We start from the raw sequence: 15,792 nt of genomic DNA on the forward strand, positions 1-15,792 counted from the left end.
TGTTAAAGTTGAACTATGCACATCCTAAGAAATCTAAATTTCCAAAGCCAAATCGATGCCCCAAGAGGATTTCTGTCACTCAAAACTAAATAGAGGTCCCATCCATCAAACAGGAGCCTAATTATGCAAAGAAACTAAAGCACATCAAAACACTGGCAAGCATTATACTACGGTTTAAAATGATCATATAATGGCAAAATGATCAATGCATATCATGAATAATACATGTCCCTAAAGTGCCAAGGAAATGGGAAGTCTTATGAAAAGAAAAATTACTATGAGAGAAATCTATTTCATTAATATATTTTTCTGTAAGTTCTTATATTTGCGTGTATTGGAGTGATTCCTTGTCAGGTAGGGTACCAATAGTTAAAACTAAAAGAGACCTTTGGATTTGGTCAATGAAGCTTATGAGGCTTGTTCTTGTACAAGGATTCTCATGCTGCTACTTCAATGTTGTTATCACCCAATAGGAGAGTTCTTTTGCTTTAGATTGTTGAATTATTGATGTAATTGATGAGATGAGACGACGTCAGGAGGAGCGCACTCATCTTAGAACCCCTCATCTTCAAGCATCGGTGCTTGAGGCTGAGGTTGCTCCGCTGCTCTCCTCGTCTACGGGGGAGCTGGAGGGTGATCCTCAACGACATACCCAGCCTAGAACCTCAGACGATGAGGAGATTACAGTCGCGGCGACTCATCAAAGGCAAGATGACCTCGGCAAATCGGCAGCGACAGAGGACGATGGGCTTTGGAGCACGACAAGAGGAAGAACTATGGAGGAGAAAGAAAAACGTAAAGCATGGGACTCATCGTGGGTCTGCGGCAACTCGGAGATTATGTTGGAATTGAAACAAGGGCGAAGCGAAAAGGTAATCCGTATAACTATAAGAAATGGGTGAAGAAGGTCTTTCATTTCGATCCCTTTGGCTGTGATTTCGAACTTCGCTCGAAGTTTCGAAGAAGGGGACACGGGAGAGCACTGAGACTCTGGAAATCCAAATTGGGGAGATCTCTTTCTCTCATTCTGTGTTTCGAAAGAAGGGGATTAGAGAGCTCAAGATCATCCAGAGAAGGGGGATGATCCTCATGGCTTGCATTTACCTATCGGAAAATTTTAGTTCTTCTCCCTATTAGAAAGCTTTGCGGGACGCTATCTTAACCATCGAAGAGAAATTTGTTAAGGTACCATCGACGAAAACCTTAAAATCCTCGATCCCTTCCAGAAACGACCTTCATCACTTCCCCCCCTCCAAATACCAGCCAGAAAAGTCTAAACCCTGAGCCACTAAATCAAACAAACTCCCCCCCCCCCCCCCCCCCCCCAATACCAACCAGAAAAGTCTAAACCTTAAGCCACTAAATCAAACAAACTCCTTTCCCCCACCCCACTACTCAGAACCCTACTATACATTTACCCTACGACACTTTTGTAACAGGAAAGAAGATGCTGAACGCAGCCCTTATCGTGGCGACAAAATCCAATTGTTGGAATAGTACAAGTCTTGCACCATGGATCCGCAATACTTTCCAACTTGATTACTTGCCCAAAATAGCTTGGTTGGAGCCTCAGAAATGGGGTTTTCCTCAAATCGAGGGAGGAGGTGGATGCTGCCTTGGAAACTAGAAAATGGGAGCAAGAAGAAGAGATGTCTGTGTCGAAATGGGAGGAGACCCCGCTGTGCCGACCTCTCGGACAATGGTCTCAGTTAGAGGCTTGCCGACCAAGCTCTGGTCGGAGGAGATGCTAAAGAGCATCTTCAGCTCCTTCAAAAATCTGATACAGTGGGCGGAAACCACGTCGGAGAGAACAAAACTAGACGTAGCGACAGCTTTCGTAGCCCCAAACTCCCATTGGACCGAGCCTTTTTTCTTGGAATTAATCTTCGGTGAAAAGTTTGTATGGATCGAGGTGTCTTTCGGGGAAATCTGTATTTTGAAGTCGTCGGACTCGAAGGGGATGCTTCTCTCTTGAGTGCACACGACCTTACCTCCCCACCGAGTCAACTCAGAATACACTCAACACAATCCCTCTTGCTCAGGTGAGTCTACATTGCTTCCGAGTTCTTACTCAAAACTCAAATTCGAATTTGAATTTTCTGGAGAACTTTTAGAAATCCTCCTCCTCTGACGTGGTCCCGGTTTACGAGGCTATCCTGTCAGCTGTCTCAAATTTAAATCCCAAATCCCAAAAAGAAAAAGTTGGATACATGTTAGATTCCCCATCCATCCCTTCTTGATCTCCAACGCGGAATTACCTTGCTCATCAGCACCAAATTTTCAATTTTCGAATTTGAATTTTCTGGAGAGTTTCCCTAGATCTGCCCTCTCTGCCGCGGTCCTCGTTAACGAGGCTATCCCATCAGCTGGTTCAAATTTAAATCCCAAGTCCCAAAAAGAGAAAGCCAGCTACATGTCAGATTCCATCCCTTCTTCCCCGATCTCCAACACTGAATCTTCTCACACATCAGCACCAAATTTTCAAATTTCGTTAGGTTTCTCTTCAAGCCGCTTGTCAGCCGCTTTCTCAAACCCCGAAAATGCACATTCCCCCACGTTCACTTTTTTTCCAAATTTCCAAAAAAGCCCCAGTCCCGTCACAAACCTTTTGTCCAACCCTCTTTTCCAGAAAAGTCCTTTCACGAACAGCTGTACCTCGACCTTTTCCTCCTCGTCCCAAGAAACCTTTCTACAGAGCTCGAGATTTTGGGATACTCAGCTGATGTTCGCTGGACACAAGCGCACTAATTGCCTCGAGATGACAAATATTTAAAAGTTGACTATCAGTCTTAACCTCGAGACAAGTTCCCCAATCATGGTTCATCTCGAGGCCCCAAAGAAGCCCAACCGTGATAACAACAGCCAGCTCTCGTGGTTTGATACCTCAAGCACTGAAAATACTGGAATCATCTTGTTGATAGAGCCCTCTTCCCCTCAAGCTTTGTATCTTTCGGGAAATGGAATGCCCAACTGCCAGGAGATGCTCACGGTGGTTCCAGCTACCATCTTACTCCTGTTGAGCAAGACTCCCCCCATCTGAGAACAGAAAGGCCATCAGCCCCTACCTCGCCTCCTGGCACTCACATAGAGCCCGGACATCCTAATCACCTAGACTCAGAATCCACACCCGAAATCTCCCCTCCCCTACACCCAGCCTCCCCCTTGTCCTAGCTACATATTAAAGAAGAAGACGACGTCAAGAAAACGATATATTCCTTAGGGTGAATCCAGTTCGGCCAATCTTCAATTCCCTGAGAGAGATAACAGTACTCAACCTTCCTCTCCCCCAAATGACAGATCAACTCGTCTAGTGGAGGAACTCCAAGTGGAACATCATAGATATGATGATGAGACACTACAGATATGAATTTGGCATGCCATATGGGTGTTGTCTATAGGGGTCAGTTTCCTGGAGACAACACCGCGTCGGGAGTCCAGAAACGAGGTAACAAATGATTTTGTTATCTTGGAATGTTAGAGGAATTGGTTCTGTTCGGAAGCACGACATGATATCTAGCTTCCTCTCACAATTTAAGCCCTTCATAGTAATCTTTCAAGAGACGAAATGTTAGAAGATGATTGATGTCATAGTCAAGGAGCTCTGGTCGTGCCCTTCAATAAAGTGGGCGGTGGTAAACGCCATTGGTCACTCTGGAGGTATCTTTGTAGCCTGGAACTCAGCGAATTTTGATTCTCTTAATGCTATTGAGGGTCGTTTCTCACTGGGTATCCAGCCCCGGGATCAATCCTCCGACAGAATATGGTATGTGGGTGGTGTATATGGTTCGACCAGATATCGGGGGCAAAGCCTCTTTTGGGAAGAGCTCAGTGAGCTTCACCAAACATGGAGTCAACCCTGGCTATTTGCGGGTGATTTTAATGCTATATGATACTGTAATGAGAAGAAACCTCCAACAACCCGCATATCTGCCTCAATGCGAGGCTTCACGGACTTCATTGGCGGATATGGGCTGGATGAGATATCTCTTTTTGGAAAGAACTATACCTGGTTTAACGGCCAGCAACAACCTATCCTCTCAAAATTGGACCGTTTTCTGGCCTATCCTAACTGGTTCCAACTTTTTGGGAACGTTACTGGAAGAGTTCTCAATAAGGTTGCGTCTGATCATTGGCCTATCATGCTGACCACCTCTTTTGAAAAATGGGGGCCCTCTCCTTTCCGTTTCGAAAACTTATGGTCGGTTAAGAAAAATTTTGAAGCTCTTATTGATGGATGGTAGACTGAGGGTCCAAGCTTTGGAAGAAGGGAGTGAGCCTTCCCTCTAAAGTTGCGATTCATAAAAGGTAAAATAAAAGAATGGGCCGCAAGTCATCGTACCTCTTTGGGTGCCAAGAAGGCTTCTCTCCTTTCTCAGATCGCTGCCCTGGACTTGGATGAGGAACAAAGGTACTTAACTCCTGCTGAGTTCTCTTCCTGAGTTTCTCTAAATTCTAATCTCAATACCATCCTACATCAAGAGAAGATCTGTTGGAAGCAAAAAGCCAGATTTAAGTGGCTAAAGGAAGGCGATTCAAACACTAAATTTTTTCACGCCGTTGCATCAACAAAGAGGAGATCCAACCGAATTACCTCATTATGTATTAATAATGAGGTAACGTCATGTCAGACCTCGGTCACTAATGTGTTGATTAAGTTTTTCACAGATTTATATTCGTCGAAGTGTCCAAACCGGCCAAAGTTTCAACACATCAGCTTCTGTTATCTCTCTCCAACAACTACCTAACTGTTAGAATCCCCCTTCTCTACTGGAAAAATTGAGCAGGCCGTCTTAGGCATGGAAAGTGATAGGGCCCCTAGCCCTAATGGTTTCAATGGAGATTTTTCAAAAATATTTTGGTCCTGACTCAAGGAGGATATCATAGCAATGATCTATGACTTCTTCAGGAATGGCATCACCTTCCACAACATTGGCGCATCTTTTATCACTTTGGTCGGAAGAAAGCTAGTGTTGAGAAACCAGAAGACTTCCGACCAATCAGTCTTGTTACGAGTGCCTACAAAGTCATTGCTAGAATTTTGGTTCATCATTTTAAGGTCTTGCTCCCTATTGTCATCCACAGAGGGCAAGGCGCTTTCCTTTAAGGGGAGAGAAATCTTAGATTCCACAATGGCAGCACATGATCTTATTGATCACTTCCACCTTAACAAGGACCCAAGAATCGCCCTAATGCTTGATCTGTAAAAAGCTTCTGATAGAGTAAATTAGATTCTGCTTGATGAGATAATGGAAAAAATGGGTTTCGGCGAAAAATAGAGATTTTGGATCAGAAGTTGTGTAGGCTCGGGGTATTTAAAAGGGACCAGTGGGATCCGACAGGGTGACCCGCTATCTCCGCTCTTATTCAACATGGTAGCAGAATTCCTCTCCTCTATGTTTTATTCGATTGTTAATCTTGGCCCCAACTGGCTTTTGATATTCCCATCCTTTAGTATGCGGATGATACCATCATATTTGGAATCGGTAATATAGAAGAAGCTAAAAGGATCAAAGCGGTATTGGGCCTTTTTGAATTAGCCTCTGGGCAGAAAGTTAATTGGGGGAAAACATCACTCATGGGAATCAACGTTGGTCCTGAGCTCCTTGCGGAGATGGCAAATATATTTGGTTGTACAACAACTAGCCTCCCAACTACTTACCTTGGCCTCCCCCTATTCAATGGCCGCATAACCCAAAGTCTATGGAATTTGGTGGTTAAAAGATTGAGTCCCGGTTAGCAACTTGGAAGGGGCATTTACTCAGCAAAGCTGGAAAGCTCATCCTCCTTAAGTCTTGCATTGTGGGCATCCCGAATTATGCATTATCCTTTATGCCTTGCCCCTCTTCCGTATGTAAAATCATGGATTAGTTAAAAAGAAGGTTTCTTTGGAGGGGATCGAGTGATGCATTTAAATATCCCCTGGTCAGATGGGATGAAGTTTGTCTGCCAAAGATTTTGGGAGGTCTAGGGATTCGAAAATCAAAGGAAATGAACCAAGCTTTGCTCCTAAATTGGATATGGAAGTTCACCATAATTTCTTCCAATCGTAGGAAAGAAATGGTTCTTGTTAAGCTTGGTTGGAATTCTCCATGGTGGATTTCAGGTGGTAATCGGAGAGACCTATCCTCAACCTGGAGATGGAGATCACTATACTCACTTCTTCCAAAAATGTCCTCCGCTAGTAGATTCTTTGTTGGAAACGATAGATCCCTCAAATTTTGGGATGATTGGTTGACGGGGGGCTTTGGAATGACTGCAACCGAAGGCATTTCGATGCAAAAAGTGAATCAGCGATAAGATTCGCGGACCGGGTGTCGGGCCAAATGTCCGTTTGGCTTCTAACTAAGAAGCCCTTTTCCTCCTTCGTGGGTACCTCTATCCATGAAAATTGGAGCAATTTGGCAAAGATGCACATTGGAACCAAGGTCCTAGTTATGTGGGAATGGACTCCCCCTGAAGCTGGTTACCTAAAGTTGAATTTTGATGGCTCTTCTCTCGGTAATCTCGGGATCGCTGGTTTTGGGGAACTTATTTCGGATCTATCCAGCAATCAGTGTTTCTCGTATCCCTGCCCATTAGACATTTCCGATTCAACGTTGGTTGAGCTCCATGGCTTCCTCAATGGGCTTCGCATTTTTAGAGACAATTGCAATGGTCCCCTTTACATTGAAGGAGACTTAAAGGTGGTCATCCCCTCCCCTGTGGCACCATTGGGACATCTTTCAGGAGATTCTAGAAATCGCTTCACTATTCTCTTGTATTTGGTCTCACATCCCGAGATCTGCAAATTCGGCAGCAGATGTGCTTTCCAAGCAGGGAGCGACCCTGCGATCTCTTGTTGTTAGGAATTTGCTCCCTCTTCCTTTGTAATTTTTCTCTTGTTAATAGAAATGCATCTTTTTCAAAAAAAAAAAAATTGTTGAATTATCCATATTAGGTGGCTAACATTTTTTTCCTTTCTAAAAACAAAATTATTGCAATGAAAATATGTTTTAATCCCTAGCTAATTTATTAGTCAGTAAAAGGAAAAAAACTAGCAAAAAGAGAGAAACTTAAGAAACTTCAAAGTCAATCAGATTTTACTCTTTTCCACACTAGCCCACACAAGGAGTTGGGCCCCAAGTGAGATAACCAAGAAAATTTGTTGAGGTTCCATTGTCGACATAGCATTTGACTGCTTTCTTGAGAAGTAGGACGATTTTTTTCCAAGCAGGAGAGAGACAAGAGTAACGAAATTCATGTGTTATTATCCTATTCCAGCCCTCTTGGCAGTACAGATTCGACATAGGCTGGATCCCAAGATCTATTGCAAGTAATTAATCACCTTGTCAATCTTCACTTCTCCAGCTCTATAATAATTGAGTCTCATTATCTGTTGGATGAGAAATAATGGGCCACCCTCTGGGGGACCCCGCCATCTCAAAGGAACCTGCAACCTTATTAGGTTTCAGTTTCTTAGAGTTGGTGTCTATGTATGCAAAGTATTATTTGAGTCTTGTACTAGAGACGATCTCTAAGCAACATCCTTTTGTTGACAGAGTCCCCATCTTCCATTGAATTTGGTTTCTTTTCTGTTGGAGGCCCTGTCCCCTTATTTTCTGTATTTCTTCATCTAACATCAAATAATGTAACCTTTGCTTTGAAACTTCAAATAAATACCAATTACGGCAATAGAACTAGTGCAGTAACTTGCATTTGATGATGCAATGCAAGATGTCACAAACATAATTTCCAAGACCAGAATGTGACCTTTTCTGTTGCCATTACTTGAAAATATTAAACACCAAACGTATACAACACGTTGTAAAAATATATTAAATGAGATCATTGCTCACCTTCTGCAAGAACAGCCAAACCATCTGCAGTTACACTTCGATGGTTAGAAACAAAAGATTGTGCATGAAGAGGCGCACGGTAGTGCACACCCAACAGAAGGCTGTAATCCATTATGCATTGTGATTCCAGAAATTTACTATCAATTGCAATCTGCCTGCAGATATAAGTAGACACCATTAAAAGGAAAAAAATCTAACAAATGCAGAACTTACAGTTTGACTTGAATAAATTTTGATCGCAAGCTCTAAACCTCAAAAGGCAAACCATGAAAGACTCCACTATTCATTTGATTCATGATAATGACTCAGAAAATGCAAAAGAGAAACAGTGTTTTCTTGGTAGCAAATGACAATAAAATATAATTCATCAATCAGAAAGAAACAATAGCAATCTGTCAAGTTCCAAGATTTTGAGCACCAAATATAAAACACAAATTACATATAACAATCATCCAACATGTCTACTAATAGGGTTTGTTTCAAACCATGGATAGTTCCCAAGCATTTTAAGAAGTTACAGAGGACAGATTAAGGTGTCCATGATGGTCGCCTTTAAGTACTACATGATCCCATCATTCCTAGAGTCAAGAAAGGACATAGAATTGCATCTGAAGGCAGAGATACTTCCAAAATGATGAAGATATCCATAATTGCAAAAAAGAAAAACACATTTTTTTGAGTAAATTAAAAAGATATGAAACAGACTTAGATGTTTAAACTGGAGAAAAGTCATTATTTTCTTGTCACCTTCAACATCTCGCTGCTACTTTATGAAAGTAAATTTGCCTGGACCTCATTGCTGATTATTGAAAATGAAATTTGCTTCATCTTTTTCTTTTTAAAAAAATAAAACTAGTGATCTCCGTAGATTATTTTGATGGTAGGAGTCATGCACTAAAAAATGCAAAAAAGAAAGCAAAAAAGAAGTCTGAATCATCAATATCTAAAATTTGTGAATGAAAATCATGCTTAACAATAGACGAATTATCTACATATGGCTAATTATGAAGAGGAAATCATTTTATAAATTGGTGTTGGGCATTGAGTTATGTAAATCTAACATGTTTGAAGCCTATAAGACAAAATAAGGATAATAAAGGATACATAGAAACTGGTTAAATATACTTAACAATCAAGAATTTAAGACAAAGCAGTCACTAAAAAAATACACATGAATATGATAATCACACCCACCCATACCATGTACATATTAACTAGAAACATGTCAACCACAAATTATACAGAAAGAGTAGATGGGAAAGCTTCACCGAAAAGGCAAAACAAAAAGCCATTGTTTATTGTTGCTTCCGAAAAAGGAAAGAAAGAATATGGAAGTCCATCAAAGCTTAGGTGCACCCAATTTTCAATTAACCGTTAAATTTGAATTGAATAACTTAAAAATTGATTTATGCTTTTTCTACATTAATTTACTATCCCATACATACATGTTGATGTTCATTTGGAAATATTTTCACATTTTTATCAGTTCTTTAAAAATAAAATGGAGGTAAGGGGTTGATTGTAAACATAATGAAGTAATGACATTCTCGTAAATAGAGTAGCTTTAGTAAGGAAGAGAAATGTTGGGTGCAGCCAAAGCCATTCCATCTTTCGAAAACTGCCTCAGAAAATTTTCATAAACAATACTCTTACAAGTTGGTATACATAATGTGTTTTACTTCATCTACTGAATAGATGAGAAGATATTCATATATGAAGTTTTTACATATTATTGCACATTTATGGAGAAAAAATATCAAAATATTTGATATCTTTCAGAAAATAAAAATATTAATGTGTCATGTAACTCTTGTACTTAATTAAGATGATTTCAAGGTCCCTTTCTTTTTGTGTAAGAGACAATGGCTAGATGAGGGGTCGGTCAAGGAGTAACTCCCTCCCACCAACCAACTGGGGAACGGAGTAACTCCTACCCAACGACCATTCCCTCTGATCCAATGCCTCTAACAGGACAACGCCGACGAACTAGTCTGCGGCAGCAGCAGCAACAGCAAGGCAAACAACTGGAAGAAGAAGATAAGGAGGAAGAAGAAAGTATTGACATCGAAGATAGCTCAGGAGCGAAATGGCAAACTGTAATCTCGAGATCCTCACGACGAAGGATTCTAGTGGAGGAGCCGGCAAGATACGAATTCCGGAACGGAAAAGCGAAACTGACTTTTCGGAAGAGGAAGGAGAAGAGTGGGGAAGCAATCCAACATGCGCAAGAGGGGAAAAACAAAGCATACATCTCCCTCCCAATCTATGCAGTCAGCTCTTTCCTAGACATCTTCAGGAAAGTCCAATTAGGGAACACGAGAAGAAAATACAGCAGATCACTCCTCACCAGGGATCTGGAATTCCAAGTGCACATCCAGTATCACGGGGGACTTCTTGAATGTGTCGTCCACCAAAGACGTGGCCAAATGATAATGGGTATGATATACCTACCACAGCTCTCCACTTCTGGAATGGGATGGAAACGCTTTGATCAAATACTCGGCATCTAACCACATAAAAAAAAAAAAATCCATTCACAGCCAAACACTTCACACCAGTCAATTTTTTCGCCTCCAACCGCTCCTCCAACGAAAAAAACTCAGATCACCAAAAACAATTGTCCACCACCACCACCAATACCACTCCCTCAAGCCTCACCCCACAAAAACCAGTTTTTCATATCCCTGCCAGCCCCACATTGAAACTGAGGGCACTTGCAGAATGTCCCTGGCAGTGATCATAGAAGCTCCGAAATTTTTTTGCACCAGCAAGCAAATCCAAGAATTGCTACAAAAACAAAATATCAAAACCACAGCCATCACCAAAGCTCAAGAGAGGAGCTGGATAATTAACTTTAATTCGGAGGAGGACCGCAAGAGAATACATGCACTAAAGACAGAGACTGAATCACTGATCTTTCACATGACGAATTGGAGCTTAGAACTCACAGCACCCCTCTTGAGGCAATGGGTGATTGTCAAAGGTCTTCCAATGGAAATCCAATGCAGGCATACTCTGGAATGCCTCACAAAAGGTTTCGGAGAACTTATATGGGCCGAAAGCCAGCCAACGAACCTTCACAGAGAAAAAATCTTCATCCGGCCAAAATCACTGGTAAATGGTTTACAATTTATTCATATTTCCTGTGGAAAAACCATGACTTGGGTCTCCATGGAATTTGGAGACCTGGAAGTCCTTCTGGTAGTTTGCCCCAGCTCGGAAGAAACCTCACGAGGCATGACTCAGGTTGAGTCGACTCACCCAACTTTGCCGACTCGGAAACATCACTCGGAGTCCAATCGGACGTGGGTTCCGAAAAAAAATCCGGCCCCAAATCTAAATCCAAATCAAAACCCAAATCCCAGAACAGTCCAATCGCAGCCAATCTTCAATAGCCCAATTAATGCCCGCGCCGACAAAATCCCCCAAGTGACAATACCCCTACCCACAGTGCCATCCCTCGGTAATCGAACTCCCCAACCAACTGCAGAATACCTGTCACCAACCCCAAAAGGAAATCTATCTGACAAGATCTCTCGAGCCGATCCGCCGTCACAACCTCACCTGACAAGGGCATTAATACTCCTTCCATAACTCCCGCTACTTCCCCATCCTCATCATCTCATGACAAGACTCCTATCAGCCCCTTTAGTCCTATCATCATAAACCACACCACCCTCTCACCTCCATCACCGTCACACTCTACCTCACCAAGACACAAAAAAAAAAAAAAAAAAAAAAAAACACGTCCTCCCAATACCTTTTTTTTTTTTAAGAAGAAGATGTATTAATAAAACGAAAGAGAATTACAAAATTTGAGGGAGCACGTCCCTTAAAACCAGTGATTGTAGGGTAGCTCCCTGCCCGTCCTCCCACATACCTTCCCCTCCATTTCCCGAAAACCATCATCACCACTTCAAATCAATGGTATCCCCAATGCCCCCCCCCCCCCCCCGATCTGGAAACCTCGAGCCCCGGTGTCCTATTCTACCTACAGCATAGACCTTTTCAACCATCACATCCACCGCAGCCAAAAATTTCCTACACGCCACCGTCGATCACATCAATCCCCAAATCCCCTCAGCCCACATCACGTCGACCTCCCGTCCCTTCATATTTAAACCACCTCCCCCTCCGCCTCCCTACCCGAAATCCCCCGCTTCCCAAAGCCCACGATCTTTGAGTACCCCTCACCTGTCATACGCCACCTTTGCACCTTCCATTTCCCGAGGCTTATCCACCTCGACAAACTCCCATCTCTCCACTCTATCACACACAACCTTGGCTCCTTCCCGGGGTTTATCCACCTCGACAAACCCCCTTAACTCCCACTCCGCGGGATGATCTCCTCCTGTTTCTGCTAGAGCAAGAACAAGACTTCCCACGAGAGGAATTTTCAGAAATGATGGCGCTTGCAAACATCTTCTGTTCGGGATACCTCGAAGCTGGCTTGGCGGTGTGGAATATTAACACCTTCCGATCTCCATGATTGTTCTATCATGGAATGTCAGAGGACTCGACTCTTCGTCTAAGCGAGCCCTCATCAGAGTGGCGCTTTTTGATGTTAAACCAAAAAATATTATTCTTCTTAAAACTAAGCTGCAGTTTTTTTATTATTCAATTGTATGTGATTTATGGTATGACACCAACCCTGCGTGGGCAAATGTGGATGCAATTGGCCATTCCGGTGGCATAATTGTCATCTGGGATCCAACTGCTTTTGATGCTATATTTGTCGTTCCGGGACAATACTCAATCGGTCTCCAGCTTCTCGATCACAACCTCGGAACTTCTTGGGTGCTTGCCCGGCATCTATGGACCTACTCGTTCCCGTGACCGAGCAACTTTCTGGGAGGAAATCTTCCAGCTTGTCCAGTTATGGGTCCTCCTTTGGCTCCTTGGAGAAGACTTCAATACAACTCTTCTTTGCTCTGACAAAAGCCCTCCTGCCTCACGAACCTCATCAACTATGAGAGCTTTTTCTGATTTTATCAATAGTCTTGCTCTATCCGAGGCTCCTCTCTCGGGGAAAAAATTCACCTAGACAAACTGCCAAAACCCCCCTATTTTGTCTAAATTGGACCGATACTTTGTAAATACTGAGTGGAACCTCCTCTTCCCAAACGTCTCTGACCAAGTCCTAAATAAAATAGGATCTGACCATTGGCCTATCCAACTCAACACTCGGCCAATTACGTGGGAAAGATCTCCTTTTCGTTTTGAGAATGCCTGGATGTTAACTGAGGCCTTCATTCCCTCCTTCAAAACGTGGTGGCTCGAGCAGGAAAATCATCCTAACCCGAGCTGGGCCCTCCCTCTGAAACTCAAAGCCCTCAAGGCCAAGATCAGACTATGGAGAAAAAATCACCGAATTTCTGCTGCTTCCCAGAAAGAATCAATTCGCCGTCGCATTTCTGAGCTGGATCTACTGGAGGAACAAAGGTTAATCTCGCCTTCTGATTTACTAGTTAGAAATAATTTAAATTCAGAATATCTTTCATTTCTTCGTTTTGAATCTGTTCGTTGGAAACAACGTTCAAGATTTCAATGGATGGCCGAGGGAGATGGGAATACAAAGTTTTTCCATTCCATCGCCTCGGCCAGGAGGAGGACTAACCGTATCACTGCTCTATGTAACGGAGAACGAGTGATTACGGATAGTGCCTTCATTTCTAACCTCTTGGTGAAGTACTTCGCAAAACTATATTCAATTTCTTTGGTGAAAATGTTTCAGAAGACCAAAACTCCATCAGCTTGACTTCGAGCGTATCTCATCTAAAGAAGTTGCAGTTCTTGAAAAACCATTTTCACCAGAAGAAATTGAACGGGCTGTACTTGGCCTTCCTAAAGATAAAGCCCCTGGACCAGATGGGTTTAATGGTGAGTTTTACCACTGTTTTTGGGACCTGTTAAAAAACGATGTATGTGCCTTCATTCACAATTTTCACCAAGTGGGTATAACTCACTCTGGGATCGGCGCTTCTTTTATTGCTCTTATTCCCAAAAAAACAAATTCGGAGTTACCCAAGGATTTCCGTCCCATAAGCCTTACTTCCAATTCATATAACATTATTGGGCGTCTCTTGGCTAATCAGTTGAAAGCAGTCCTTTACAAGGTAATTAATCCTTGTCAAAGTACTTTTATCCAAAACAGAAACATCTTGGACTCTTCTCTAACAGCTCATGAATTCCTTGATTCGTTCAAAAAATCATCCCTTCCAAGGTTTGTCCTGAAAATTGATTTTGAGAAAGCCTTTGACTGGGTTGACAGGAAACTTGTGGATTATCTTTTTGACCGTATGGGTTTTGGCACAAGATGGAAATTTTGGATGAGGAGTTTTATTTCCTCTCCTTCTTATTCTGTCTAGGTAAATGGTAAACCTAGTGGTTATTTCAAAGCCTCTAGGGGGATAAGACTAGGAGACCCTCTATCTCCATTCAGATTTACTCTCGTAGGAGAATACCTTACCTCTATGATCCGTTTTGCAAAACATTCAGGTTGGCTAAATCCTGTTTTTGCTGATCCGAACCATGACGGTCCCATTTTACAATATGCTAATGATACTATCCTTTTCGGAGAAGGGTCCATGAGACAAGTCAAACACATGAAAGTTGTATTGAACATCTTTGAATTGACCACTGGTCAAAAGATTAGTTGGGGAGAAAACTTCAATTTTTGGATTTAACATTGAATCCTCTATTCTCAATTCGATGGCGAATTATCTGGGTTGTAAGGTTGCGTCTTTTCCAAGCACATATCTGGGCTTGCCTTTGACTCCACTATTGCCTACAAAGAACTCCTGGTTCCCGGTTGTTGAGCGTCTCGCTTCATGGAAAGGGAAATTTTTATCCAAAGCTGGTAAGTTGGTTCTTATCAAATCTTGCCTACACGGTATTCCATCCTATTTTTTATCCTTGTATCATTGTCCTGCATCTATTCGGGATAGAATAGAGTTTTTAAAAAGAAGATTCTTATGGGATGGGCCAAATGGGGAAAAAAAAGTTTAATCTTGTAAAATGGAGAGATGTCTGCAAACCAATTATAATGGAGGGTCTCAGGATTCGGGACACTCCTACCACAAACAAGGCAATGCTCATGAAGTGGATCTAGAAATTCAACATGCAACCCAATCTGTTGTGGTGCAGAATGGTTAAAATGAAGTCCGGAACAGTTCATGGTTGGTGGATGGACGGGGGAAGGCTTTATAAGTTATCTCCTGTTTGGAAGAAAATTGCCAAATTTTTACCAACCTTCAAGTCTGCCGTCAAATGCTACATCGGGTGCGAAAAAGAAACTCTATTCTGGACGGATTGGTGGGTAGGCTCAAGCTGTTTAAAGGATAGTCATCAACGTCTTTATCAACTGTCAAGATCTCGTAGCACGATGGTTTCTGACCATTGGCAGCCTTCGGGTGGCTGGAATCTACATCTTAGGCGAGCATTGAATGACTCTGAAGCACTGGAAGCCACTAGCCTGGTTAAATTGCTCTCTGAAGTAACATTAAAAAGCTCTACTGACACACTCATCTGGATGCCAAACAAACACGGTATGCTCTCCACAGCTTCTACATACCACCATATGATTTCGTATCTGACTCCCCAAGCAGCACATCCTGCTGCCTTTGGATGGTCGCTACCTATTCCTCCTCGAGTAAAGTTCTTTATCTGGATGATATGCCGTAAGAAAATCTTAACCTCTGACGCTTTACAAAGACGTGGCACTAATGTTCCTAACCCAGAATGCCCGTTTTGTAATTCATCTCCTGAAACAGCAGATCACACGCTTCTGCACTATGCATATGCTCATAAGATTTGGACCGAATTGATGGATAAAATCGGAATATTATACTGACCATAGCAAGATTTACATAACACTATCCTAACTTTGGTTAGCTCTCGTCTCCCAAAGTTGGGAAAATTTTAATCTCTTGCTATGTTGGACACATTGCGTGGAATT

General features: G+C 42.3%; 1 protein-coding gene across 3 annotated transcripts in view; it reads right to left on the reverse strand.

The window, feature by feature from the left end:
• The window catches only part of LOC137941196 (phosphatidylinositol 4-phosphate 5-kinase 9), a 32,168-nt gene that overhangs the window by 2,004 nt on the left and 14,372 nt on the right, over positions 1 to 15,792 (reverse strand). For all 3 annotated transcript variants that reach the window (XM_068786507.1, XM_068786508.1, XM_068786509.1), the window contains exon 7: positions 7,836 to 7,990. In XM_068786507.1, coding sequence (XP_068642608.1) covers positions 7,836 to 7,990 — 155 coding nt within the window. The remainder of the gene's footprint in view (positions 1 to 7,835; positions 7,991 to 15,792) is intronic.

The sequence above is a fragment of the Aristolochia californica genome, unplaced genomic scaffold, assembly GCF_029961685.1.
Source record: "Aristolochia californica isolate CCGP_79_NKW_82.1479 unplaced genomic scaffold, dmAriCali1.0.hap1 SCAF_9, whole genome shotgun sequence".
Classification (NCBI taxonomy): Eukaryota; Viridiplantae; Streptophyta; class Magnoliopsida; order Piperales; family Aristolochiaceae; genus Aristolochia; species Aristolochia californica.